Source organism: Symphodus melops (assembly GCF_947650265.1).
Source record: "Symphodus melops genome assembly, chromosome: 21".
Lineage (NCBI taxonomy): Eukaryota > Metazoa > Chordata > Actinopteri > Labriformes > Labridae > Symphodus > Symphodus melops.
This window is the reverse complement of record NC_136711.1, coordinates 2,123,825-2,149,068: the sequence shown is the minus strand read 5'-3', so window position 1 is coordinate 2,149,068 and position 25,244 is coordinate 2,123,825. Positions and strand designations below refer to the sequence as shown.

The 25,244-nt window shown below is 45.0% G+C and overlaps 3 protein-coding genes across 3 annotated transcripts in view; 1 reads left to right on the top strand and 2 right to left on the bottom strand.

The window, feature by feature from the left end:
* The window catches only part of lrrc45 (leucine rich repeat containing 45), a 164,712-nt gene that overhangs the window by 115,450 nt on the left and 24,018 nt on the right, over positions 1-25,244 (top strand). The window lies entirely within an intron of this gene.
* On the bottom strand, positions 6,740-9,526 carry LOC306842221 (uncharacterized protein; the record flags this gene model as incomplete). Its single annotated transcript, XM_079372345.1, has 2 exons — positions 6,740-9,070; positions 9,326-9,526. The coding sequence occupies 2 exons, from the start codon at positions 9,524-9,526 to the stop codon at positions 6,740-6,742; spliced, it is 2,532 nt and encodes an 843-aa protein (XP_079228471.1).
* LOC306842220 (uncharacterized protein) lies at positions 21,830-24,613 on the bottom strand (the record flags this gene model as incomplete). Its single annotated transcript, XM_079372344.1, has 2 exons — positions 21,830-24,160; positions 24,413-24,613. The coding sequence occupies 2 exons, from the start codon at positions 24,611-24,613 to the stop codon at positions 21,830-21,832; spliced, it is 2,532 nt and encodes an 843-aa protein (XP_079228470.1).

Here is a 25,244-nt window from a genome sequence, read left to right as displayed (position 1 = left end):
CTAAAATTTACATTTTATTTATAGAGCGCTTTTCAAAAACTCAAAGACACTTTACATGTTAAAAACAAATACAAGTATACAGGATAAAAAGAAAGAGCAAAAATACATACATAGTTAAATTGATATAAATGATGCGTGATACAGAGATCAGTGAGGTGACAGGTTGGAGGCCGTGCGGAACAGGTGTGTTTATAATTTGGTCTTGAAGGTGGTCGGGTCGACGGTGTCACGAATGTGTTGTGGGAGTGAGTTCCAAAGGGAGGGGGCGGCAACAGAGAAGGCTCTGTCCCCCCAGGTTCGGTGCCTGGTCCTAGGGACGGTCAGGAGGTTTGCATCGGTGGAACGGAGGGTACAGGATGGCGTGTAGGGGTGGAGCAAGTCTGTAAGGTGTTGGGTCCAGCCAGGATGGCAAAGTTCAGGCTGTGTATGTTTGGAGAACTACAACAAAAGACTCTTTATCCCAGCATGCCTTGCAGGTACTCCCAGAATGCTTTGCCACACCTAACACAGAGGTGTGAAGTCTGGGAGGTATAAAGCCGGCCATGTCTCATTGTTGTCTCTCTTTCAAACGTCGTCTGGCGACGTCCGAGGATACCCAACTCTGTTCCTGTTTCCAGCACGCTGCTCTTTGTTTAAGTTTTGGCGCGCAGCTGATCCAAGGCCTTGAAGCACACCGACGTCCTAATTTCCGAGCCTAGATCATCCACTTGAACGCATCTCAGAAGTATAGCGTTCTATTTCTCCCGTATCAAAACGGTATTGAGAGAGACTGTAAGGATTACGTCTCGTTCCGTCCTTTGAAGAAAGGACACCCACGGAGATCACCTCGCTCGACGGAGGACACGACGGCCCTGCTCAACCCCACTGGACACGCACCGCCGTCACCTTACAACTGCAGAAAGGCCGCTCCAGAACCTCTTTTCTTCCTTTCATCAACCGTGGACAAACGGTTACAAGTGAGGCTTAACTAGGTCTGGGCAGTTAGATATAGAGAGTGTGTTTAATAACTGAGTTATTATTGGGAAACGGTGATAATATTTGCTTGGTGTTTGACCGATGTGTCTTAGATTTTACCAGAGTAAAATCTCTTTTGTTCTCCTTTATTTGTGCCGCTGTGTCCCATGTGTTCATCTGTGAGCTCCCACGTCATAACCGGGTAATAGACTCACTATCAGAAAGACTAGTGTGAACGCCGTCTGATACAAATCCGGCCACTAGCTTCTGGTACGCGACGTAAACTGTGCTCTGAGTTGTGGTGAGCTCCAGTCCGAGATTGAGCTGTCGAGGTGCGTTGTTTTCTCTCGCTCTCTCGCCTTTACACACACACCTTTCGGTAAACGCACACACATAGAGACCTGTGGCTTTCCAGACGCTGCAGAAACGTAGATCACGTTCTGTGTCCGCCATCACGTGACCGCGCGTGGTCGTCGCCATTTTGTCTGTCTCTGTCTGTCTGTCCCCCCCCCTTTTTCTCTCTCTCTCTCTCACTCTCTCTCTCACACACACACACACACACACACACACACACACACACACACACACATGTGCCACGCTTGTTTGTTTTGTTTGTTAATTGTAGTTTGGCTTATGATGGTTATTTGTTTGATTGGGTTTCATTGATTTACTTGATGTTGCTTTGTTAAATAAATTCTATTATATCTTAAAAAGTCGTTGTTTGTGATCACTGTGAATTTGCTTTGTGACTTAGGCTGGGTGAAAGGGCTTTGTGTTCGGATTTCACACCTTCAATTAAATACAGATTATTAATTATTAATGATATTGGTATTTAATTAAATAATTTGAGACTGATATTGGTAATATTTTGGTTGTTCCCTGTTTACAGGGTGGTGCCCCGAGGTTTATTAAACGCAGTTTAATAACAATTATTGATTTAGATTAATAATTAAATAAACTTAATTATTAATTTATTTTGACAATCAAATTTTACTTCATAAAACCCAACATAACCGTTGGTCAGGTATTCGCTCCTGAAAATTCCCAACATAATGATGCATCCCGTGTGAGGCCCTTAATAAACCAGCTTTGTTACATTGTTTGTTCACAGTGATCCAAACTAAGGAAATTCTCTTTTCTTTGGGAGATTACTTTTTGTTGTTTTTAAAGCAAAGCAAACATCAAGTTGTGTGTTAGTTGTGCTGCTGCGTGTTGACGAGTGAGTAGTTTAATAATTTTTGTGTGCTTATTGTTGTTGGAGACAACAAGTTAGCCATTTGTTTAGTCAGGAGTGTAACTTTAAAATTGTTACAGAGCCAGCTGCCTGAGAGGTGTGTCTTCCCCCAATCCTCAAAAGGACTTGAGGTGTGAATGTTCGCACCTAGCTGCCAGGACAGACTGCACTGATCCGGTTTAGAACCGTAGGTCAGAATTGCCTCCTGCTGACTTTTTATCTTGCAGCTTCACAAACAGTAATCCACTAAGGTATTCTGTTTTACCACATCAACATTAACATTAACATGGGTACCAAAACTTCTTGTGAGCCAGGAGCTAAGACTCCTTTTGGATCAGACCACCACACATCACCAAAAGAAACTGTTGCTGGTCTGACGCAGCTCTCCTTAGAGGGGATTGCCAACCTGATCAGCTATTTCATTAGCATTTGTAAGGACACCTTGAGAAAGGTAGGTGACCAGGCCAACCCCCGAGCCAAGATCACCCCCAACAAAGACAGAATGTCTGCGAAAGACATTCAGCAGTCAGGGACCAAGGCCCCCTGTGGATCACACAATCCACCCCCTCAGGTTGGAGTTGCAGGTTTAAACCACGTCCCTTTAAAGGTCAACAGTCTGAACTCCTCCACCCTCAGCACAGGCGAAGATAAATTAAATGAGTCGGTTGAGTATATAACTCATCGAACAGGGAAACCACAGTACACATCTTCGAATGTTCTCGGCCAACTTCTCCTCCCTTTTCAGCGCAAATCATATTTGCAGCAAAAGAGACACCAGGCACAGCTCGCCCAGGTGCAAGAAGATAACCAGATCCTAAAGGACGGCTTCAAAAGGATGCAGGACCGACTTAAGACCTTGCAAGTCGAATGCAAGGCCCTGCAGGAGGAGAATAAAATACTGCAAGAAAGCTGCAGGTTAGCCAGACGAATGAAAGAAAGTGTCATGGTACCCGGAATTCAGGAGGAGCAGGTACGCACCGCAGCCCCCACGCCAGCTGAGGAAGCCCTACACAAGGGATGGGATACTGAACCAGATCCCTGGAGGAAGGAGACAGACATGTTGGACGACCAGAGGACTTATGAGTCTTCAGACGACTCGGGCAACTCCCACCAGGCTGTTACTCATGGTTTACGGACCAGACAGAGTGTCAGCGCCTCAGTGGAGACACTCCAGCCAGAGGTCCAATCCCTGCCGAAAGAGAACAAATCTCTTTGTCAGCACCGACAAACTGCCAAGCAGAAGGTGTTAGACACGTTTGAATTAATTCAGGGAGCCACGTCGTCAGGATACGACTCTGATCGTGCACCAAGCCCCTTAAAAAATCAAACGCCCCTGCTGAAAAAGCTCAGTAGAAAACCGAGCAGCCAGGTTAGTCTAATGACTAAACAAAGTCTTGTTCCCCCTGTCAATCCTGAACAGAAAGATTTTGACTGTAGAGCCCCTCCCTTTGACAAAACGCTCCGGTATATTGACAGCTGCCACACCTTTTCACACCTTCACAGGTTTGAATCACCCCATGGGAAGGGGGGTGACATCTCAGCCCCCTCAGGCAGAGATTACAGCAGGCCCTCTCCTACTACCTGCAGGTTCCCACACATACACCCTGAGCGTCACAAAGGTGACGTAGCACTTGAAGGCAACAAATTGCCTCGTGCTATGAAGCAGTCCAAGAGACCACGTCACCGGCAGAGAAGACGACAGAGCCAGGGGGGTGAAGGGTTGAGCCAGCCGTAGGGTAGGTTCCAGCCTGAGGAGTCAATCACTGACAGACCTGAACAGAACTCTCGGGATGACCGAAGCCTAAGACAGAAGGGTAGGTATAACCAGAGTTCCCAAGAGGAACTCTCGGGATGGCCGAAGCCTAAGTCAGAAGGGTAGGTATAACCAGAGTTCCCAAGAGCTTCATAAGGAAGCAGGTCTCGGCAGTGAAATGACTAGCACAATTCCGAGGGGGGTGATAGATGGGGTAAGACAGTGTCAGGCCTCCAGCCCTTACAAAGAACCAGGTTCTGACTCCACATTGGGGAGGCGGGAGTAGCTCCCATTTCAAAATCCAGTCACTCTACTCACGCTTTTGTTGTTGTTGTTTTTGTTTTGTTTTGTGGCCTCACACCCATAGTGAGACTCTACATGTACATGTACATTACGCACTGACATGCCACAAACACACACAGGCTTTCTCCTGCCCAGTCAAGGAGTTAGCCCACACATCTACACATGAAACTCTTCTCTTTCTCTCTTCCTCTTGTTTGTTTGTTTCATGTGTTTTGTCCAAGAATGCACCTTGAGCAGCAATGCTTCGCTAATGTCTGATTATGTTTTGATGTTTAGCGTTAGACATAGTTAGACAGTCTGCCCAGACTTTGCCTCAATGTCTGCCCAGACCAAATGCCTCTTGAATTTATGGACTGTTTGCCAAATTAACTTTTGTACAAGTATCTCCAAAGCACGTGGACTGGTGGCCCATAGTGCCCTGAAGACCATGACCTGCATCCCGCTCTTCAGGCCAGGGGGGATGTTGGGTCCAGCCAGGATGGCAAAGTTCAGGCTGTGTATGTTTGGAGAACTACAACAAAAGACTCTTTATCCCAGCATGCCTTGCAGGTACTCCCAGAATGCTTTGCCACACCTAACACAGAGGTGTGAAGTCTGGGAGGTATAAAGCCGGCCATGTCTCATTGTTCTCTCTCTTTCAAACGTCGTCTGGCGACGTCCGAGGATACCCAACTTTGTTCCTGTTTCCAGCACGCTGCTCTTTGTTTAAGTTTTGGCGCGCAGCTGATCCAAGGCCTTGAAGCACACCGACGTCCTAATTTCCGAGCCTAGATCATCCACTTGAACGCATCTCAGAAGTATAGCGTTCTATTTCTCCCGTATCAAAACGGTATTGAGAGAGACTGTAAGGATTACGTCTCGTTCCGTCCTTTGAAGAAAGGACACCCACGGAGATCACCTCGCTCGACGGAGGACACGACGGCCCTGCTCAACCCCACTGGACACGCACCGCCGTCACCTTACAACTGCAGAAAGGCCGCTCCAGAACCTCTTTTCTTCCTTTCATCAACCGTGGACAAACGGTTACAAGTGAGGCTTAACTAGGTCTGGGCAGTTAGATATAGAGAGTGTGTTTAATAACTGAGTTATTATTGGGAAACGGTGATAATATTTGCTTGGTGTTTGACCACTGTGTCTTAGATTTTACCAGAGTAAAATCTCTTTTGTTCTCCTTTATTTGTGCCGCTGTGTCCCATGTGTTCATCTGTGAGCTCCCACGTCATAACCGGGTAATAGACTCACTATCAGAAAGACTAGTGTGAACGCCGTCTGATACAAATCCGGCCACTAGCTTCTGGTACGCGACGTAAACTGTGCTCTGAGTTGTGGTGAGCTCCAGTCCGAGATTGAGCTGTCGAGGTGCGTTGTTTTCTCTCGCTCTCTCGCCTTTACACACACACCTTACGGTAGACGCACACACATAGAGACCTGTGGCTTTCCAGACGCTGCAGAAACGTAGATCACGTTCTGTGTCCGCCATCACGTGACCGCGCGTGGTCGTCGCCATTTTGTCTGTCTCTGTCTGTCTGTCCCCCCCCCTTTTTCTCTCTCTCTCTCTCACTCTCTCTCTCACACACACACACACACACACACACACACACACACACACACACACGTGCCACGCTTGTTTGTTTTGTTTGTTAATTGTAGTTTGGCTTATGATGGTTATTTGTTTGATTGGGTTTCATTGATTTACTTGATGTTGCTTTGTTAAATAAATTCTATTATATCTTAAAAAGTCGTTGTTTGTGATCACTGTGAATTTGCTTTGTGACTTAGGCTGGGTGAAAGGGCTTTGTGTTCGGATTTCACACCTTCAATTAAATACAGATTATTAATTATTAATGATATTGGTATTTAATTAAATAATTTGAGACTGATATTGGTAATATTTTGGTTGTTCCCTGTTTACAGGGTGGTGCCCCGAGGTTTATTAAACGCAGTTTAATAACAATTATTGATTTAGATTAATAATTAAATAAACTTAATTATTAATTTATTTTGACAATCAAATTTTACTTCATAAAACCCAACATAACAGTTGGTCAGGTATTCGCTCCTGAAAATTCCCAACAAAGGTAAGAGGGGGCCTGAATTATCAACTGAAAAAAAAAATCCAGTAGAATTAAATAAGGAGCTCACTCTGAAGACATGCGACCCCTCCCAGGAGCAGGACATCAGCGGCACTTCTCTTCCAGCGTGGCCACACGCAGCAAACCAGCCACCAAAAACTCATTAAAAGTATCAACAACAAAAAAAGGAAATATGAGGCCGACCAAACACTCCCATCTTCACCCCAATTTGTCACAATCACGCACGATTAGATGGAGAAGGAAAGGTTGAAGCTGTGTCTTCTCCTTGTTTGCTCAACTCCAAACAAGATGCACACTACAGACATCAAATGTTATTGTTTATTTTAATTTTATTTTTTTAATTTTTTTAATTTTTTTATTTTTATTTTATTGAGTATTTAGCATTTTTCTGTGTATATGCAGTCATGGATGAAAGTCAGCAGGTCTAGGCTGGTCCAGGCTTTTTCCTATTTTCAACGCTGCGTTCTCCACGCTCAGGAGACACAGGCTTTCCTGGAGAGATTCGATGGCCGTCTCCATTCCTGCTTTACATTCGTCAAACTCCTTCTTGGATGTCTCCAGCTCCTCCTCCAGCTGTTTCACCCTCATCTGACCGTTTTCCTCACACTCCTTCAGTTTGGAAGCAGCGACCTGGTCTCTGAGTTTCATCACGTCTCTGAAGTCGCTGGACGCCTCGTACTGGTGAGACACGCAGGTTTCGAGAGTGAAGATTTCGCTCTTCATGTGGTTTCTGAGATCTATAACTTCTCTCTTGGAAATCTTTAACAGTTCCTTCAGCTGTTTCTCTGTTATCTGCCACTTCTCTTCGCGATCCCTCAGCTTCTGCGCCGCGTGCTCTTCTTTGAGAGTGAGCACCTCCTTGTAGCGCTCCTCCATGACGGCGAGCTTGGCTGCGTGCTCCCCTCTCAGAATGCGCAGACTGTCCTCATGAGAGGCGATCTCTCTCTCTAATTGTTTCCTGCCTTGGTCATGAAGTTCACTCATGGATTCCTGAACGCGCAGCGTGTCTTTAAGAGATGCGATCTCGCTCGCCGCTTGCTCTCTGCACTCGGTGAGTTCTCCCCTGCACACCTTTAACTCCAGCTCCAGCCTCGTCACCTTCATTCTCAACTTTTCTCTGTCGTCCCTCGCTTTCCTGCCGGTGATCTCTCCGAGGTCGGCTCCCTCTAAAGAAAGCCTTTCAGCGTTCTCTTCCATCATGAGACTTTCGTCCCTGTTGGAATCTATTTCAAGCTGTGTTTTGCCTTCATAGAGTTCCAGCTGTGCTATCCTCATCTGCCACTTCTCCTCACAATCCCTCAACCTGTCGGCGGCATTTTGCTCTGTCAGACTCACCACTTCTCTGTGGTGCTTTTCCATGTCAGAAATCTTTGTGGCGTACTCCTCTCTGAGCAGGCGCTGAGTTTCCTCCACAAGGTCCATTTGTCTCGTTATTTCCGTGCTGTCTTTTTGAAGCTCTGAAGCGTCCCCGTCCTCGCAGTCGCTTCCCGTGTCCGAACAGCCTTTAGCCTTCACGTCTCTCAGAATGCTCAGACACACCTGGAGAGTGAAGATTTCTCTCTCCATCTGGGCTTTGCCTTCGTTGGCCTCTCTCACGATCCCTTGCATGTCCTCGGCGAGCTGTTCCACTCTCACCTGCCACCTTCCGTTGCACTCCCTCAGCTTTGTATCTGCGTTTTCCTCCAAGAGGCGGGTCGTCTCCTCGTAACGCTCTTTTGCATCATCGAGCCTTCTCGCGCACATCTCTCGCTGGAAATACAGGCTTTGCTCCAGCGTAAAGACTTGGTTCTTCATGTGGTTGTTGAGAGAATAGAGCTCTCTCTTGGCGAGCTGTAATTTTTCCTTCAGCTGCTTCACTGTCACCTGCCACACTTCCTCGCACGCGTTCAGTTTCTGCGTGGCAGTTTCCTCCATGAGACGGAGCATCTCTTTGTGGCTTTGCTCCGCGGCGGACAGCCTCGCAGCGCTCTCCTCTCTCAGAAAGCGCAGACTTTCCTCGAGAAGGGATGGCTCTTTTCCCGTTGGTGTTTCACCTCCGTTGAGGTCCTCCTCCTCTTGTTGTTTGGCCGTACTCTTCTCCCCGCAGCTATCTTCCTTTTCAGAAAGCGTTGCAGCGTCCTCGTCTGCAAGGACGGGCGGACTGTCCTCGGAGCTCACTTCTTTCTCCATGGAAGCTCTGACTTCACACGGTGCTCCCTCCATCTGTCTCACTTTCATCTGCCACTTCTCCTCACAGTCCCTCAGTTGTTTGATAGCGTCTCCCTCTTTGACGCGGATCACCTCCTCATAGTGTTCCTTCATCACACATATGTCCTCTGCCTGAATGCGAATACTTTCCTGGAGAGTTACGATTTGTCTCTCCAGTCTGAATTTTTCTTCCCCGTCTTTGACCTTGGCTTGCTTCACCTGTTGATCCAGCTGTTTCACTTTCATCTGCCACTCCTCAAACGTTTCCTTCAGTTTTTTGGCAGCATTGACCTCTTTGATGCTGATCACTTCCTGGAACTGATCTTTGATGGCAGAAATCCGGAGAAAATTTTCCTCGCCTTGATTATGCAGATCTTCCTCAAGAGAGACGATATGATTGACTTGCTTTCTGCGTTCATTCCTCATTTCTTTCAGCTCCTCCTTCATACGGTCACTGAGGGACTGAGCAGCTTCCAGATTTGTTTTAAGATCAGTTATTTCTTTCTGCTGTTCTTTGCTCTGCTCCTGAAAGGATTCCCTCTCCACCTGGGATTCATGCTTTAGCTTATTGATGATGGTCTTTGTGATTGCTTTGTCCTTCTCATTCTTCTCTCCGTGATTATACAGATCTTTCTCAAGAGAGGCGATTTTATTGACTTGCTTTCTCCATTCATTCTTCTTATCTTTCAGCTCCTCTTCCTTACGGTCACTGAGGGACTGAGCAGCTTCCAGATTTGTTTTAAGCTCAGTTATTTCTTTCTGCTGTCCTTTGCTCTGCTCCTGAAAGGATTCCCTCTCCACCTGGAAGTCCTTCTGTAACATATCGATGATGGCCTTTGTGACTGCTTTTTCCTGCTCAGTCTCGCTCTTCAAGCTTTGCATGTCCTCAGAGTGGCTTCGCATCTGCTCAGCCAGCGTTGACTTCTCCTCCCTCAGGCTCTTGTTCTCAAGCTCAAGCTTCTTGATTGTTCTCAGACTTGAGCGATTAGCTTCATAGAACATAACCAGGAGTGGTTTGGGAGACGTTGCAATGTATTGTCCTTTTACGTAAGATTGTGCAATTTCTTCATTGGATAATGCGGAGGCATCCCACAAGCCAAAACTTGGTGATTGTCTTTTGTTTTGCTCCATTTTTTTTTTTTTTAAACTCGTGTAAAGTGTGTTGATGAATGTATTCCTTGGTTCACTCAGTGTTTGTTGCTGTGTGTCAGATCAGTCGTCCAGATCAAAGGTCTAATGAGAAGTCTCTTGAGATGATTAATAAGAAAACCCTTGTGATGTCACTTGTGATGTCACAGATTTTGACCTTTCATCTTTAAATAAGCCTTAACCAATAGAGCATGTTGTTTATTTTTAAATTTTGGCCCCATTAGTTTGGAACTTGACTGTCGCTTAGCAACCGAAACATTTCCCTTAGTAAGTCACTGTGATTGGCTGTTGTGTGTAAGCAGCCCCTGATTGGTTGTTTGATTCAGACTTTATTAAAAAACAAAATCTGGCAGAAGGCGACAGGAAGTTCTAACTGAATTCAAGCAAACGTTGTCATAGCAACCTTTTAAATCCTAAACATTCTCCTCACAGGGTCCCTGTGATCGGCTAGTTATAAGAAACCTAAACTTGATTGGTTGTTTGAGTCAGACCTCATAGCTGTGTCCCATTCAAGATTCAAGACACATTCAAGACATATTCAGATGTCCCCCATCAGATGTCACAGGTCAAAAAATAAAGACATACAAAGCAGGATGCTCACAGATCAGAAACACACAAACCTAAAGAAACGTTTGAATTAAATATTAGAGACAAGTAAAGATCCAAATATCCATTCATCAATTCATGGCGACTGTTTTTCCCAATTCAGGAAAATTCAGAGATAATTTCTGTTGTAATGACGACCAACTCTGCTTCTGCACCCTGAACCTGAATGTTTAATTCTGTTTATTAAAGAATTATACAATGATAAAATACATTTTTAATCAAATATCTGAAGGTACTGTGTTTCGTTCTCCGGGTATTTCTGCCATCTATATTTTTAAATCGTTATATTGAATCCAATTATGACCCAAGTATTTGAAATTGAATTGAACTGTGAGGTCGCGGATAAAACCCAGCCCAGAGCCCAGCAACAACAGGAAGTCACTGCAACAACATTAAAACAATAGGTACATTTTCAGAATAAAATACTCGGAACAATCACCGTATGTCTCCGTTTTTGTATTTTAAATGGTTTTTGTACGATTTTAACATCTATCATATTATATTGGTTTCCTTTGTTTTGGCACCTCGGCCGTCCGTCTGATGGATGAGGGTGCACGGAGCCTTTAAGTGTAAAAGCACAAACAATGAGCCAATCTTTCATTCACAACAAACGTGCTGTACAACACTGAGGTATCTTTGATTTACAGTCGGATGAAACGTTGGTTACCAACGTGGCGTTCTTGCCCCTCTTGAGGGCGCCAAAGATCTCAGGAGGAGGGCTTGTTCTGCACAACTAAACTCTAACTAGATAGTTTCTACCAACATGTCTGTTCTAAGATTACACCAGAGAATAGACATTTAACAACAATCAACGAGTGTCCGTTAGTTTACAGTCATGTCCTGAGCGGCTCAGCTTTTTCTGAGATTTCAGTAGAAAGGGCTCCAAGTAAAAATTAAAAAAAAAGTCACTTTGATATAAGTCTCCAACCGTTTCAAGAACATGTTGTCTCAACACACAACAACATGACAAGACTTCAATCTGAATTAAATACCGACGTACAACAGAGCGGGGACATTTTGAAAATTAACGCAGAGATAAAACAATTTGACCAGCTGTTTTGGAATTTGCACCTTTTTGTCTTTTTTCCAGCTCTGTACATTTTTAAATAACATTACACATCTTCATTGACATTGAATAGATTAAAAAAAAAGGTTATTCTGAAATAACAGCATTTTCATGTAGAGCTACATTTTAGGTAGCTGTGGTCCGACTAAAAGATAAGCTGCATTTAATCTTACGGTCGATTCTACTCAAAAAGTTGTTCTTGAAAAATATATTCTTGTCCAGAGAAGTCATCCTTCTGTTTTTACTCACAACATTTTCTCATCTTTTGCCACTAAAAGCACAAACTTTGTAAATCAATGTTTTTGCTGAATCGATACCATCTGGACTTTTCACCCACGAGCTGTGGTTGTTTCACCACCGGGCCTTCTGGATAGGACGCGGTGGGCTTTGCACGCTCAGTCCTTGTCCATGTTTTGTTCACGATGGAGCGTATTGCACAGAAGTTAAAACATTTTACCAATTGGAGGACAACTGGTGTCCTACTATCCTGAGCTGCAGTCCCTACAGAGACAGGAGTGTGTTTCAAACAGCTGCAGAAATGTGTCCTCCTTGTGAAGCTCCTGGACGAGCGTGAACTCTCAGAATCCTGTGAAGTGAGGATTTAGTGAGCACACGCTCTCCTCCTGCGCTGCTAAAATTTACATTTTATTTATAGAGCGCTTTTCAAAAACTCAAAGACACTTTACATGTTAAAAACAAATACAAGTATACAGGATAAAAAGAAAGAGCAAAAATACATACATAGTTAAATTGATATAAATGATGCGTGATACAGAGATCAGTGAGGTGACAGGTTGGAGGCCGTGCGGAACAGGTGTGTTTATAATTTGGTCTTGAAGGTGGTCGGGTCGACGGTGTCACGAATGTGTTGTGGGAGTGAGTTCCAAAGGGAGGGGGCGGCAACAGAGAAGGCTCTGTCCCCCCAGGTTCGGTGCCTGGTCCTAGGGACGGTCAGGAGGTTTGCATCGGTGGAACGGAGGGTACAGGATGGCGTGTAGGGGTGGAGCAAGTCTGTAAGGTGTTGGGTCCAGCCAGGATGGCAAAGTTCAGGCTGTGTATGTTTGGAGAACTACAACAAAAGACTCTTTATCCCAGCATGCCTTGCAGGTACTCCCAGAATGCTTTGCCACACCTAACACAGAGGTGTGAAGTCTGGGAGGTATAAAGCCGGCCATGTCTCATTGTTGTCTCTCTTTCAAACGTCGTCTGGCGACGTCCGAGGATACCCAACTCTGTTCCTGTTTCCAGCACGCTGCTCTTTGTTTAAGTTTTGGCACGCAGCTGATCCAAGGCCTTGAAGCACACCGACGTCCTAATTTCCGAGCCTAGATCATCCACTTGAACGCATCTCAGAAGTATAGCGTTCTATTTCTCCCGTATCAAAACGGTATTGAGAGAGACTGTAAGGATTACGTCTCGTTCCGTCCTTTGAAGAAAGGACACCCACGGAGATCACCTCGCTCGACGGAGGACACGACGGCCCTGCTCAACCCCACTGGACACGCACCGCCGTCACCTTACAACTGCAGAAAGGCCGCTCCAGAACCTCTTTTCTTCCTTTCATCAACCGTGGACAAACGGTTACAAGTGAGGCTTAACTAGGTCTGGGCAGTTAGATATAGAGAGTGTGTTTAATAACTGAGTTATTATTGGGAAACGGTGATAATATTTGCTTGGTGTTTGACCGATGTGTCTTAGATTTTACCAGAGTAAAATCTCTTTTGTTCTCCTTTATTTGTGCCGCTGTGTCCCATGTGTTCATCTGTGAGCTCCCACGTCATAACCGGGTAATAGACTCACTATCAGAAAGACTAGTGTGAACGCCGTCTGATACAAATCCGGCCACTAGCTTCTGGTACGCGACGTAAACTGTGCTCTGAGTTGTGGTGAGCTCCAGTCCGAGATTGAGCTGTCGAGGTGCGTTGTTTTCTCTCGCTCTCTCGCCTTTACACACACACCTTTCGGTAAACACACACACATAGAGACCTGTGGCTTTCCAGACGCTGCAGAAACGTAGATCACGTTCTGTGTCCGCCATCACGTGACCGCGCGTGGTCGTCGCCATTTTGTCTGTCTCTGTCTGTCTGTCCCCCCCCCCTTTTTCTCTCTCTCTCTCTCACTCTCTCTCTCACACACACACACACACACACACACACACACACACACACACACACACACACACACACACACATGTGCCACGCTTGTTTGTTTTGTTTGTTAATTGTAGTTTGGCTTATGATGGTTATTTGTTTGATTGGGTTTCATTGATTTACTTGATGTTGCTTTGTTAAATAAATTCTATTATATCTTAAAAAGTCGTTGTTTGTGATCACTGTGAATTTGCTTTGTGACATAGGCTGGGTGAAAGGGCTTTGTGTTCGGATTTCACACCTTCAATTAAATACAGATTATTAATTATTAATGATATTGGTATTTAATTAAATAATTTGAGACTGATATTGGTAATATTTTGGTTGTTCCCTGTTTACAGGGTGGTGCCCCGAGGTTTATTAAACGCAGTTTAATAACAATTATTGATTTAGATTAATAATTAAATAAACTTAATTATTAATTTATTTTGACAATCAAATTTTACTTCATAAAACCCAACATAACAGTTGGTCAGGTATTCGCTCCTGAAAATTCCCAACAAAGGTAAGAGGGGGCCTGAATTATCAACTGAAAAAAAAAATCCAGTAGAATTAAATAAGGAGCTCACTCTGAAGACATGCGACCCCTCCCAGGAGCAGGACATCAGCGGCACTTCTCTTCCAGCGTAGCTACACGCAGCAAACCAGCCACCAAAAACTCATTAAAAGTATCAACAACAAAAAAAAAAAGGAAATATGAGGCCGACCAAACACTCCCATCTTCACCCCAATTTGTCACAATCACGCACGATTAGATGGAGAAGGAAAGGTTGAAGCTGTGTCTTCTCCTTGTTTGCTCAACTCCAAACAAGATGCACACTACAGACATCAAATGTTATTGTTTATTTTAATTTTATTTTTTTTATTTTTTTATTTTTTTATTTTTTATTTTATTGAGTATTTAGCATTTTTCTGTGTATATGCAGTCATGGATGAAAGTCAGCAGGTCTAGGCTGGTCCAGGCTTTTTCCTATTTTCAACGCTGCGTTCTCCACGCTCAGGAGACACAGGCTTTCCTGGAGAGATTCGATGGCCGTCTCCATTCCTGCTTTACATTCGTCAAACTCCTTCTTGGATGTCTCCAGCTCCTCCTCCAGCTGTTTCACCCTCATCTGACCGTTTTCCTCACACTCCTTCAGTTTGGAAGCAGCGACCTGGTCTCTGAGTTTCATCACGTCTCTGAAGTCGCTGGACGCCTCGTACTGGTGAGACACGCAGGTTTCGAGAGTGAAGATTTCGCTCTTCATGTGGTTTCTGAGATCTATAACTTCTCTCTTGGAAATCTTTAACAGTTCCTTCAGCTGTTTCTCTGTTATCTGCCACTTCTCTTCGCGATCCCTCAGCTTCTGCGCCGCGTGCTCTTCTTTGAGAGTGAGCACCTCCTTGTAGCGCTCCTCCATGACGGCGAGCTTGGCTGCGTGCTCCCCTCTCAGAATGCGCAGACTGTCCTCATGAGAGGCGATCTCTCTCTCTAATTGTTTCCTGCCTTGGTCATGAAGTTCACTCATGGATTCCTGAACGCGCAGCGCGTCTTTAAGAGATGCGATCTCGCTCGCCGCTTGCTCTCTGCACTCGGTGAGTTCTCCCCTGCACACCTTTAACTCCAGCTCCAGCCTCGTCACCTTCATTCTCCACTTTTCTCTGTCGTCCCTCGCTTTCCTGCCGGTGATCTCTCCGAGGTCGGCTCCCTCTAAAGAAAGCCTTTCAGCGTTCTCTTCCATCATGAGACTTTCGTCCCTGTTGGAATCTATTTCAAGCTGTGTTTTGCCTTCATAGAGTTCCAGCTGTGCTATCCTCATCTGCCACTTCTCCTCACAATCCCTCAACCTGTCGGCGGCATTTTGCTCTGTCAGACTCACCACTTCTCTGTGGTGCTTTTCCATGTCAGAAATCTTTGTGGCGTACTCCTCTCTGAGCAGGCGCTGAGTTTCCTCCACAAGGTCCATTTGTCTCGTTATTTCCGTGCTGTCTTTTTGAAGCTCTGAAGCGTCCCCGTCCTCGCAGTCGCTTCCCGTGTCCGAACAGCCTTTAGCCTTCACGTCTCTCAGAATGCTCAGACACACCTGGAGAGTGAAGATTTCTCTCTCCATCTGGGCTTTGCCTTCGTTGGCCTCTCTCACGATCCCTTGCATGTCCTCGGCGAGCTGTTCCACTCTCACCTGCCACCTTCCGTTGCACTCCCTCAGCTTTGTATCTGCGTTTTCCTCCAAGAGGCGGGTCGTCTCCTCGTAGCGCTCTTTTGCATCATCGAGCCTTCTCGCGCACATCTCTCGCTGGAAATACAGGCTTTGCTCCAGCGTAAAGACTTGGTTCTTCATGTGGTTGTTGAGAGAATAGAGCTCTCTCTTGGCGAGCTGTAATTTTTCCTTCAGCTGCTTCACTGTCACCTGCCACACTTCCTCGCACGCGTTCAGTTTCTGCGTGGCAGTTTCCTCCATGAGACGGAGCATCTCTTTGTGGCTTTGCTCCGCAGCGGACAGCCTCGCAGCGCTCTCCTCTCTCAGAAAGCGCAGACTTTCCTCGAGAAGGGATGGCTCTTTTCCCGTTGGTGTTTCACCTCCGTTGAGGTCCTCCTCCTCTTGTTGTTTGGCCGTACTCTTCTCCCCGCAGCTATCTTCCTTTTCAGAAAGCGTTGCAGCGTCCTCGTCTGCAAGGATGGGCGGACTGTCCTCGGAGCTCACTTCTTTCTCCATGGAAGCTCTGACTTCACACGGTGCTCCCTCCAGCTGTCTCACTTTCATCTGCCACTTCTCCTCACAGTCCCTCAGTTGTTTGATAGCGTCTCCCTCTTTGACGCGGATCACCTCCTCATAGTGTTCCTTCATCACACATATGTCCTCTGCCTGAATGCGAATACTTTCCTCGAGAGTTACGATTTGTCTCTCCAGTCTGAATTTTTCTTCCCCGTCTTTGACCGTGGCTTGCTTCACCTGTTGATCCAGCTGTTTCACTTTCATCTGCCACTCCTCAAACGTTTCCTTCAGTTTTTTGGCAGCATTGACCTCTTTGATGCTGATCACTTCCTGGAACTGATCTTTGATGGCAGAAATCCGGAGAAAATGTTCCTCGCCTTGATTATGCAGATCTTCCTCAAGAGAGACGATATGATTGACTTGCTTTCTGCGTTCATTCCTCATTTCTTTCAGCTCCTCCTTCATACGGTCACTGAGGGACTGAGCAGCTTCCAGATTTGTTTTAAGATCAGTTATTTCTTTCTGCTGTCCTTTGCTCTGCTCCTGAAAGGATTCCCTCTCCACCTGGAAGTCCTTCTGTAACATATCGATGATGGCCTTTGTGACTGCTTTTTCCTGCTCAGTCTCGCTCTTCAAGCTTTGCATGTCCTCAGAGTGGCTTCGCATCTGCTCAGCCAGCGTTGACTTCTCCTCCCTCAGGCTCTTGTTCTCAAGCTCAAGCTTCTTGATTGTTCTCAGACTTGAGCGATTAGCTTCATAGAACATAACCAGGAGTGGTTTGGGAGACGTTGCAATGTATTGTCCTTTTACGTAAGATTGTGCAATTTCTTCATTGGATAATGCGGAGGCATCCCACAAGCCAAAACTTGGTGATTGTCTTTTGTTTTGCTCCATTTTTTTTTTTTTTAACTCGTGTAAAGTGTGTTGATGAATGTATTCCTTGGTTCACTCAGTGTTTGTTGCTGTGTGTCAGATCAGTCGTCCAGATCAAAGGTCTAATGAGAAGTCTCTTGAGATGATTAATAAGAAAACCCTTGTGATGTCACTTGTGATGTCACAGATTTTGACCTTTCATCTTTAAATAAGCCTTAACCAATAGAGCATGTTGTTTATTTTTAAATTTTGGCCCCATTAGTTTGGAACTTGACTGTCGCTTAGCAACCGAAACATTTCCCTTAGTAAGTCACTGTGATTGGCTGTTGTGTGTAAGCAGCCCCTGATTGGTTGTTTGATTCAGACTTTATTAAAAAACAAAATCTGGCAGAAGGCGACAGGAAGTTCTAACTGAATTCAAGCAAACGTTGTCATAGCAACCTTTTAAATCCTAAACATTCTCCTCACAGGGTCCCTGTGATCGGCTAGTTATAAGAAACCTAAACTTGATTGGTTGTTTGAGTCAGACCTCATAGCTGTGTCCCATTCAAGATTCAAGACACATTCAAGACATATTCAGATGTCCCCCATCAGATGTCACAGGTCAAAAAATAAAGACATACAAAGCAGGATGCTCACAGATCAGAAACACACAAACCTAAAGAAACGTTTGAATTAAATATTAGAGACAAGTAAAGATCCAAATATCCATTCATCAATTCATGGCGACTGTTTTTCCCAATTCAGGAAAATTCAGAGATAATTTCTGTTGTAATGACGACCAACTCTGCTTCTGCACCCTGAACCTGAATGTTTAATTCTGTTTATTAAAGAATTATACAATGATAAAATACATTTTTAATCAAATATCTGAAGGTACTGTGTTTCGTTCTCCGGGTATTTCTGCCATCTATATTTTTAAATCGTTATATTGAATCCAATTATGACCCAAGTATTTGAAATTGAATTGAACTGTGAGGTCGCGGATAAAACCCAGCCCAGAGCCCAGCAACAACAGGAAGTCACTGCAACAACATTAAAACAATAGGTGCATTTTCAGAATAAAATACTCGGAACAATCACCGTATGTCTCCGTTTTTGTATTTTAAATGGTTTTTGTACGATTTTAACATCTATCATATTATATTGGTTTCCTTTGTTTTGGCACCTCGGCCGTCCGTCTGATGGATGAGGGTGCACGGAGCCTTTAAGTGTAAAAGCACAAACAATGAGCCAATCTTTCATTCACAACAAACGTGCTGTACAACACTGAGGTATCTTTGATTTACAGTCGGATGAAACGTTGGTTACCAACGTGGCGTTCTTGCCCCTCTTGAGGGCGCCAAAGATCTCAGGAGGAGGGCTTGTTCTGCACAACTAAACTCTAACTAGATAGTTTCTACCAACATGTCTGTTCTAAGATTACACCAGAGAATAGACATTTAACAACAATCAACGAGTGTCCGTTAGTTTACAGTCATGTCCTGAGCGGCTCAGCTTTTTCTGAGATTTCAGTAGAAAGGGCTCCAAGTAAAAATAAAAAAAAAAGTCACTTTGATATAAGTCTCCAACCGTTTCAAGAACATGTTGTCTCAACACACAACAACATGACAAGACTTCAATCTGAATTAAATACCGACGTACAACAGAGCGGGGACATTTTGAAAATTAACGCAGAGATAAAACAATTTGACCAGCTGTTTTGGAATTTGCACCTTTTTGTCTTTTTTCCAGCTCTGTACATTTTTAAATAACATTACACATCTTCATTGACATTGAATAGATTAAAAAAAAAGGTTATTCTGAAATAACAGCATTTTCATGTAGAGCTACATTTTAGGTAGCTGTGGTCCGACTAAAAGATAAGCTGCATTTAATCTTACGGTCGATTCTACTCAAAAAGTTGTTCTTGAAAAATATATTCTTGTCCAGAGAAGTCATCCTTCTGTTTTTACTCACAACATTTTCTCATCTTTTGCCACTAAAAGCACAAACTTTGTAAATCAATGTTTTTGCTGAATCGATACCATCTGGACTTTTCACCCACGAGCTGTGGTTGTTTCACCACCGGGCCTTCTGGATAGGACGCGGTGGGCTTTGCACGCTCAGTCCTTGTCCATGTTTTGTTCACGATGGAGCGTATTGCACAGAAGTTAAAACATTTTACCAATTGGAGGACAACTGGTGTCCTACTATCCTGAGCTGCAGTCCCTACAGAGACAGGAGTGTGTTTCAAACAGCTGCAGAAATGTGTCCTCCTTGTGAAGCTCCTGGACGAGCGTGAACTCTCAGAATCCTGTGAAGTGAGGATTTAGTGAGCACACGCTCTCCTCCTGCGCTGCTAAAATTTACATTTTATTTATAGAGCGCTTTTCAAAAACTCAAAGACACTTTACATGTTAAAAACAAATACAAGTATACAGGATAAAAAGAAAGAGCAAAAATACATACATAGTTAAATTGATATAAATGATGCGTGATACAGAGATCAGTGAGGTGACAGGTTGGAGGCCGTGCGGAACAGGTGTGTTTATAATTTGGTCTTGAAGGTGGTCGGGTCGACGGTGTCACAAATGTGTTGTGGGAGTGAGTTCCAAAGGGAGGGGGCGGCAACAGAGAAGGCTCTGTCCCCCCAGGTTCGGTGCCTGGTCCTAGGGACGGTCAGGAGGTTTGCATCGGTGGAACGGAGGGTACAGGATGGCGTGTAGGGGTGGAGCAAGTCTGTAAGGTGTTGGGTCCAGCCAGGATGGCAAAGTTCAGGCTGTGTATGTTTGGAGAACTACAACAAAAGACTCTTTATCCCAGCATGCCTTGCAGGTACTCCCAGAATGCTTTGCCACACCTAACACAGAGGTGTGAAGTCTGGGAGGTATAAAGCCGGCCATGTCTCATTGTTGTCTCTCTTTCAAACGTCGTCTGGCGACGTCCGAGGATACCCAACTCTGTTCCTGTTTCCAGCACGCTGCTCTTTGTTTAAGTTTTGGCGCGCAGCTGATCCAAGGCCTTGAAGCACACCGACGTCCTAATTTCCGAGCCTAGATCATCCACTTGAACGCATCTCAGAAGTATAGCGTTCTATTTCTCCCGTATCAAAACGGTATTGAGAGAGACTGTAAGGATTACGTCTCGTTCCGTCCTTTGAAGAAAGGACACCCACGGAGATCACCTCGCTCGACGGAGGACACGACGGCCCTGCTCAACCCCACTGGACACGCACCGCCGTCACCTTACAACTGCAGAAAGGCCGCTCCAGAACCTCTTTTCTTCCTTTCATCAACCGTGGACAAACGGTTACAAGTGAGGCTTAACTAGGTCTGGGCAGTTAGATATAGAGAGTGTGTTTAATAACTGAGTTATTATTGGGAAACGGTGATAATATTTGCTTGGTGTTTGACCGATGTGTCTTAGATTTTACCAGAGTAAAATCTCTTTTGTTCTCCTTTATTTGTGCCGCTGTGTCCCATGTGTTCATCTGTGAGCTCCCACGTCATAACCGGGTAATAGACTCACTATCAGAAAGACTAGTGTGAACGCCGTCTGATACAAATCCGGCCACTAGCTTCTGGTACGCGACGTAAACTGTGCTCTGAGTTGTGGTGAGCTCCAGTCCGAGATTGAGCTGTCGAGGTGCGTTGTTTTCTCTCGCTCTCTCGCCTTTACACACACACCTTTCGGTAAACGCACACACATAGAGACCTGTGGCTTTCCAGACGCTGCAGAAACGTAGATCACGTTCTGTGTCCGCCATCACGTGACCGCGCGTGGTCGTCGCCATTTTGTCTGTCTCTGTCTGTCTGTCCCCCCCCCTTTTTCTCTCTCTCTCTCTCACTCTCTCTCTCACACACACACACACACACACACACACACACACACACACACACACACACATGTGCCACGCTTGTTTGTTTTGTTTGTTAATTGTAGTTTGGCTTATGATGGTTATTTGTTTGATTGGGTTTCATTGATTTACTTGATGTTGCTTTGTTAAATAAATTCTATTATATCTTAAAAAGTCGTTGTTTGTGATCACTGTGAATTTGCTTTGTGACTTAGGCTGGGTGAAAGGGCTTTGTGTTCGGATTTCACACCTTCAATTAAATACAGATTATTAATTATTAATGATATTGGTATTTAATTAAATAATTTGAGACTGATATTGGTAATATTTTGGTTGTTCCCTGTTTACAGGGTGGTGCCCCGAGGTTTATTAAACGCAGTTTAATAACAATTATTGATTTAGATTAATAATTAAATAAACTTAATTATTAATTTATTTTGACAATCAAATTTTACTTCATAAAACCCAACATAACAGTTGGTCAGGTATTCGCTCCTGAAAATTCCCAACAAAGGTAAGAGGGGGCCTGAATTATCAACTGAAAAAAAAAATCCAGTAGAATTAAATAAGGAGCTCACCCTGAAGACATGCGACCCCTCCCAGGAGCAGGACATCAGCGGCACTTCTCTTCCAGCGTGGCCACACGCAGCAAACCAGCCACCAAAAACTCATTAAAAGTATCAACAACAAAAAAAGGAAATATGAGGCCGACCAAACACTCCCATCTTCACCCCAATTTGTCACAATCACGCACGATTAGATGGAGAAGGAAAGGTTGAAGCTGTGTCTTCTCCTTGTTTGCTCAACTCCAAACAAGATGCACACTACAGACATCAAATGTTATTGTTTATTTTAATTTTATTTTTTTATTTTTTTTATTTTTTTATTTTTATTTTATTGAGTATTTAGCATTTTTCTGTGTATATGCAGTCATGGATGAAAGTCAGCAGGTCTAGGCTGGTCCAGGCTTTTTCCTATTTTCAACGCTGCGTTCTCCACGCTCAGGAGACACAGGCTTTCCTGGAGAGATTCGATGGCCGTCTCCATTCCTGCTTTACATTCGTCAAACTCCTTCTTGGATGTCTCCAGCTCCTCCTCCAGCTGTTTCACCCTCATCTGACCGTTTTCCTCACACTCCTTCAGTTTGGAAGCAGCGACCTGGTCTCTGAGTTTCATCACGTCTCTGAAGTCGCTGGACGCCTCGTACTGGTGAGACACGCAGGTTTCGAGAGTGAAGATTTCGCTCTTCATGTGGTTTCTGAGATCTATAACTTCTCTCTTGGAAATCTTTAACAGTTCCTTCAGCTGTTTCTCTGTTATCTGCCACTTCTCTTCGCGATCCCTCAGCTTCTGCGCCGCGTGCTCTTCTTTGAGAGTGAGCACCTCCTTGTAGCGCTCCTCCATGACGGCGAGCTTGGCTGCGTGCTCCCCTCTCAGAATGCGCAGACTGTCCTCATGAGAGGCGATCTCTCTCTCTAATTGTTTCCTGCCTTGGTCATGAAGTTCACTCATGGATTCCTGAACGCGCAGCGCGTCTTTAAGAGATGCGATCTCGCTCGCCGCTTGCTCTCTGCACTCGGTGAGTTCTCCCCTGCACACCTTTAACTCCAGCTCCAGCCTCGTCACCTTCATTCTCCACTTTTCTCTGTCGTCCCTCGCTTTCCTGCCGGTGATCTCTCCGAGGTCGGCTCCCTCTAAAGAAAGCCTTTCAGCGTTCTCTTCCATCATGAGACTTTCGTCCCTGTTGGAATCTATTTCAAGCTGTGTTTTGCCTTCATAGAGTTCCAGCTGTGCTATCCTCATCTGCCACTTCTCCTCACAATCCCTCAACCTGTCGGCGGCATTTTGCTCTGTCAGACTCATCACTTCTCTGTGGTGCTTTTCCATGTCAGAAATCTTTGTGGCGTACTCCTCTCTGAGCAGGCGCTGAGTTTCCTCCACAAGGTCCATTTGTCTCGTTATTTCCGTGCTGTCTTTTTGAAGCTCTGAAGCGTCCCCGTCCTCGCAGTCGCTTCCCGTGTCCGAACAGCCTTTAGCCTTCACGTCTCTCAGAATGCTCAGACACACCTGGAGAGTGAAGATTTCTCTCTCCATCTGGGCTTTGCCTTCGTTGGCCTCTCTCACGATCCCTTGCATGTCCTCGGCGAGCTGTTCCACTCTCACCTGCCACCTTCCGTTGCACTCCCTCAGCTTTGTATCTGCGTTTTCCTCCAAGAGGCGGGTCGTCTCCTCGTAGCGCTCTTTTGCATCATCGAGCCTTCTCGCGCACATCTCTCGCTGGAAATACAGGCTTTGCTCCAGCGTAAAGACTTGGTTCTTCATGTGGTTGTTGAGAGAATAGAGCTCTCTCTTGGCGAGCTGTAATTTTTCCTTCAGCTGCTTCACTGTCACCTGCCACACTTCCTCGCACGCGTTCAGTTTCTGCGTGGCAGTTTCCTCCATGAGACGGAGCATCTCTTTGTGGCTTTGCTCCGCAGCGGACAGCCTCGCAGCGCTCTCCTCTCTCAGAAAGCGCAGACTTTCCTCGAGAAGGGATGGCTCTTTTCCCGTTGGTGTTTCACCTCCGTTGAGGTCCTCCTCCTCTTGTTGTTTGGCCGTACTCTTCTCCCCGCAGCTATCTTCCTTTTCAGAAAGCGTTGCAGCGTCCTCGTCTGCAAGGATGGGCGGACTGTCCTCGGAGCTCACTTCTTTCTCCATGGAAGCTCTGACTTCACACGGTGCTCCCTCCAGCTGTCTCACTTTCATCTGCCACTTCTCCTCACAGTCCCTCAGTTGTTTGATAGCGTCTCCCTCTTTGACGCGGATCACCTCCTCATAGTGTTCCTTCATCACACATATGTCCTCTGCCTGAATGCGAATACTTTCCTCGAGAGTTACGATTTGTCTCTCCAGTCTGAATTTTTCTTCCCCGTCTTTGACCGTGGCTTGCTTCACCTGTTGATCCAGCTGTTTCACTTTCATCTGCCACTCCTCAAACGTTTCCTTCAGTTTTTTGGCAGCATTGACCTCTTTGATGCTGATCACTTCCTGGAACTGATCTTTGATGGCAGAAATCCGGAGAAAATGTTCCTCGCCTTGATTATGCAGATCTTCCTCAAGAGAGACGATATGATTGACTTGCTTTCTGCGTTCATTCCTCATTTCTTTCAGCTCCTCCTTCATACGGTCACTGAGGGACTGAGCAGCTTCCAGATTTGTTTTAAGATCAGTTATTTCTTTCTGCTGTTCTTTGCTCTGCTCCTGAAAGGATTCCCTCTCCACCTGGGATTCATGCTTTAGCTTATTGATGGTCTTTGTGATTGCTTTGTCCTTCTCATTCTTCTCTCCGTGATTATACAGATCTTTCTCAAGAGAGGCGATTTTATTGACTTGCTTTCTCCATTCATTCTTCTTATCTTTCAGCTCCTCTTCCTTACGGTCACTGAGGGACTGAGCAGCTTCCAGATTTGTTTTAAGCTCAGTTATTTCTTTCTGCTGTCCTTTGCTCTGCTCCTGAAAGGATTCCCTCTCCACCTGGAAGTCCTTCTGTAACATATCGATGATGGCCTTTGTGACTGCTTTTTCCTGCTCAGTCTCGCTCTTCAAGCTTTGCATGTCCTCAGAGTGGCTTCGCATCTGCTCAGCCAGCGTTGACTTCTCCTCCCTCAGGCTCTTGTTCTCAAGCTCAAGCTTCTTGATTGTTCTCAGACTTGAGCGATTAGCTTCATAGAACATAACCAGGAGTGGTTTGGGAGACGTTGCAATGTATTGTCCTTTTACGTAAGATTGTGCAATTTCTTCATTGGATAATGCGGAGGCATCCCACAAGCCAAAACTTGGTGATTGTCTTTTGTTTTGCTCCATTTTTTTTTTTTTTTAACTCGTGTAAAGTGTGTTGATGAATGTATTCCTTGGTTCACTCAGTGTTTGTTGCTGTGTGTCAGATCAGTCGTCCAGATCAAAGGTCTAATGAGAAGTCTCTTGAGATGATTAATAAGAAAACCCTTGTGATGTCACTTGTGATGTCACAGATTTTGACCTTTCATCTTTAAATAAGCCTTAACCAATAGAGCATGTTGTTTATTTTTAAATTTTGGCCCCATTAGTTTGGAACTTGACTGTCGCTTAGCAACCGAAACATTTCCCTTAGTAAGTCACTGTGATTGGCTGTTGTGTGTAAGCAGCCCCTGATTGGTTGTTTGATTCAGACTTTATTAAAAAACAAAATCTGGCAGAAGGCGACAGGAAGTTCTAACTGAATTCAAGCAAACGTTGTCATAGCAACCTTTTAAATCCTAAACATTCTCCTCACAGGGTCCCTGTGATCGGCTAGTTATAAGAAACCTAAACTTGATTGGTTGTTTGA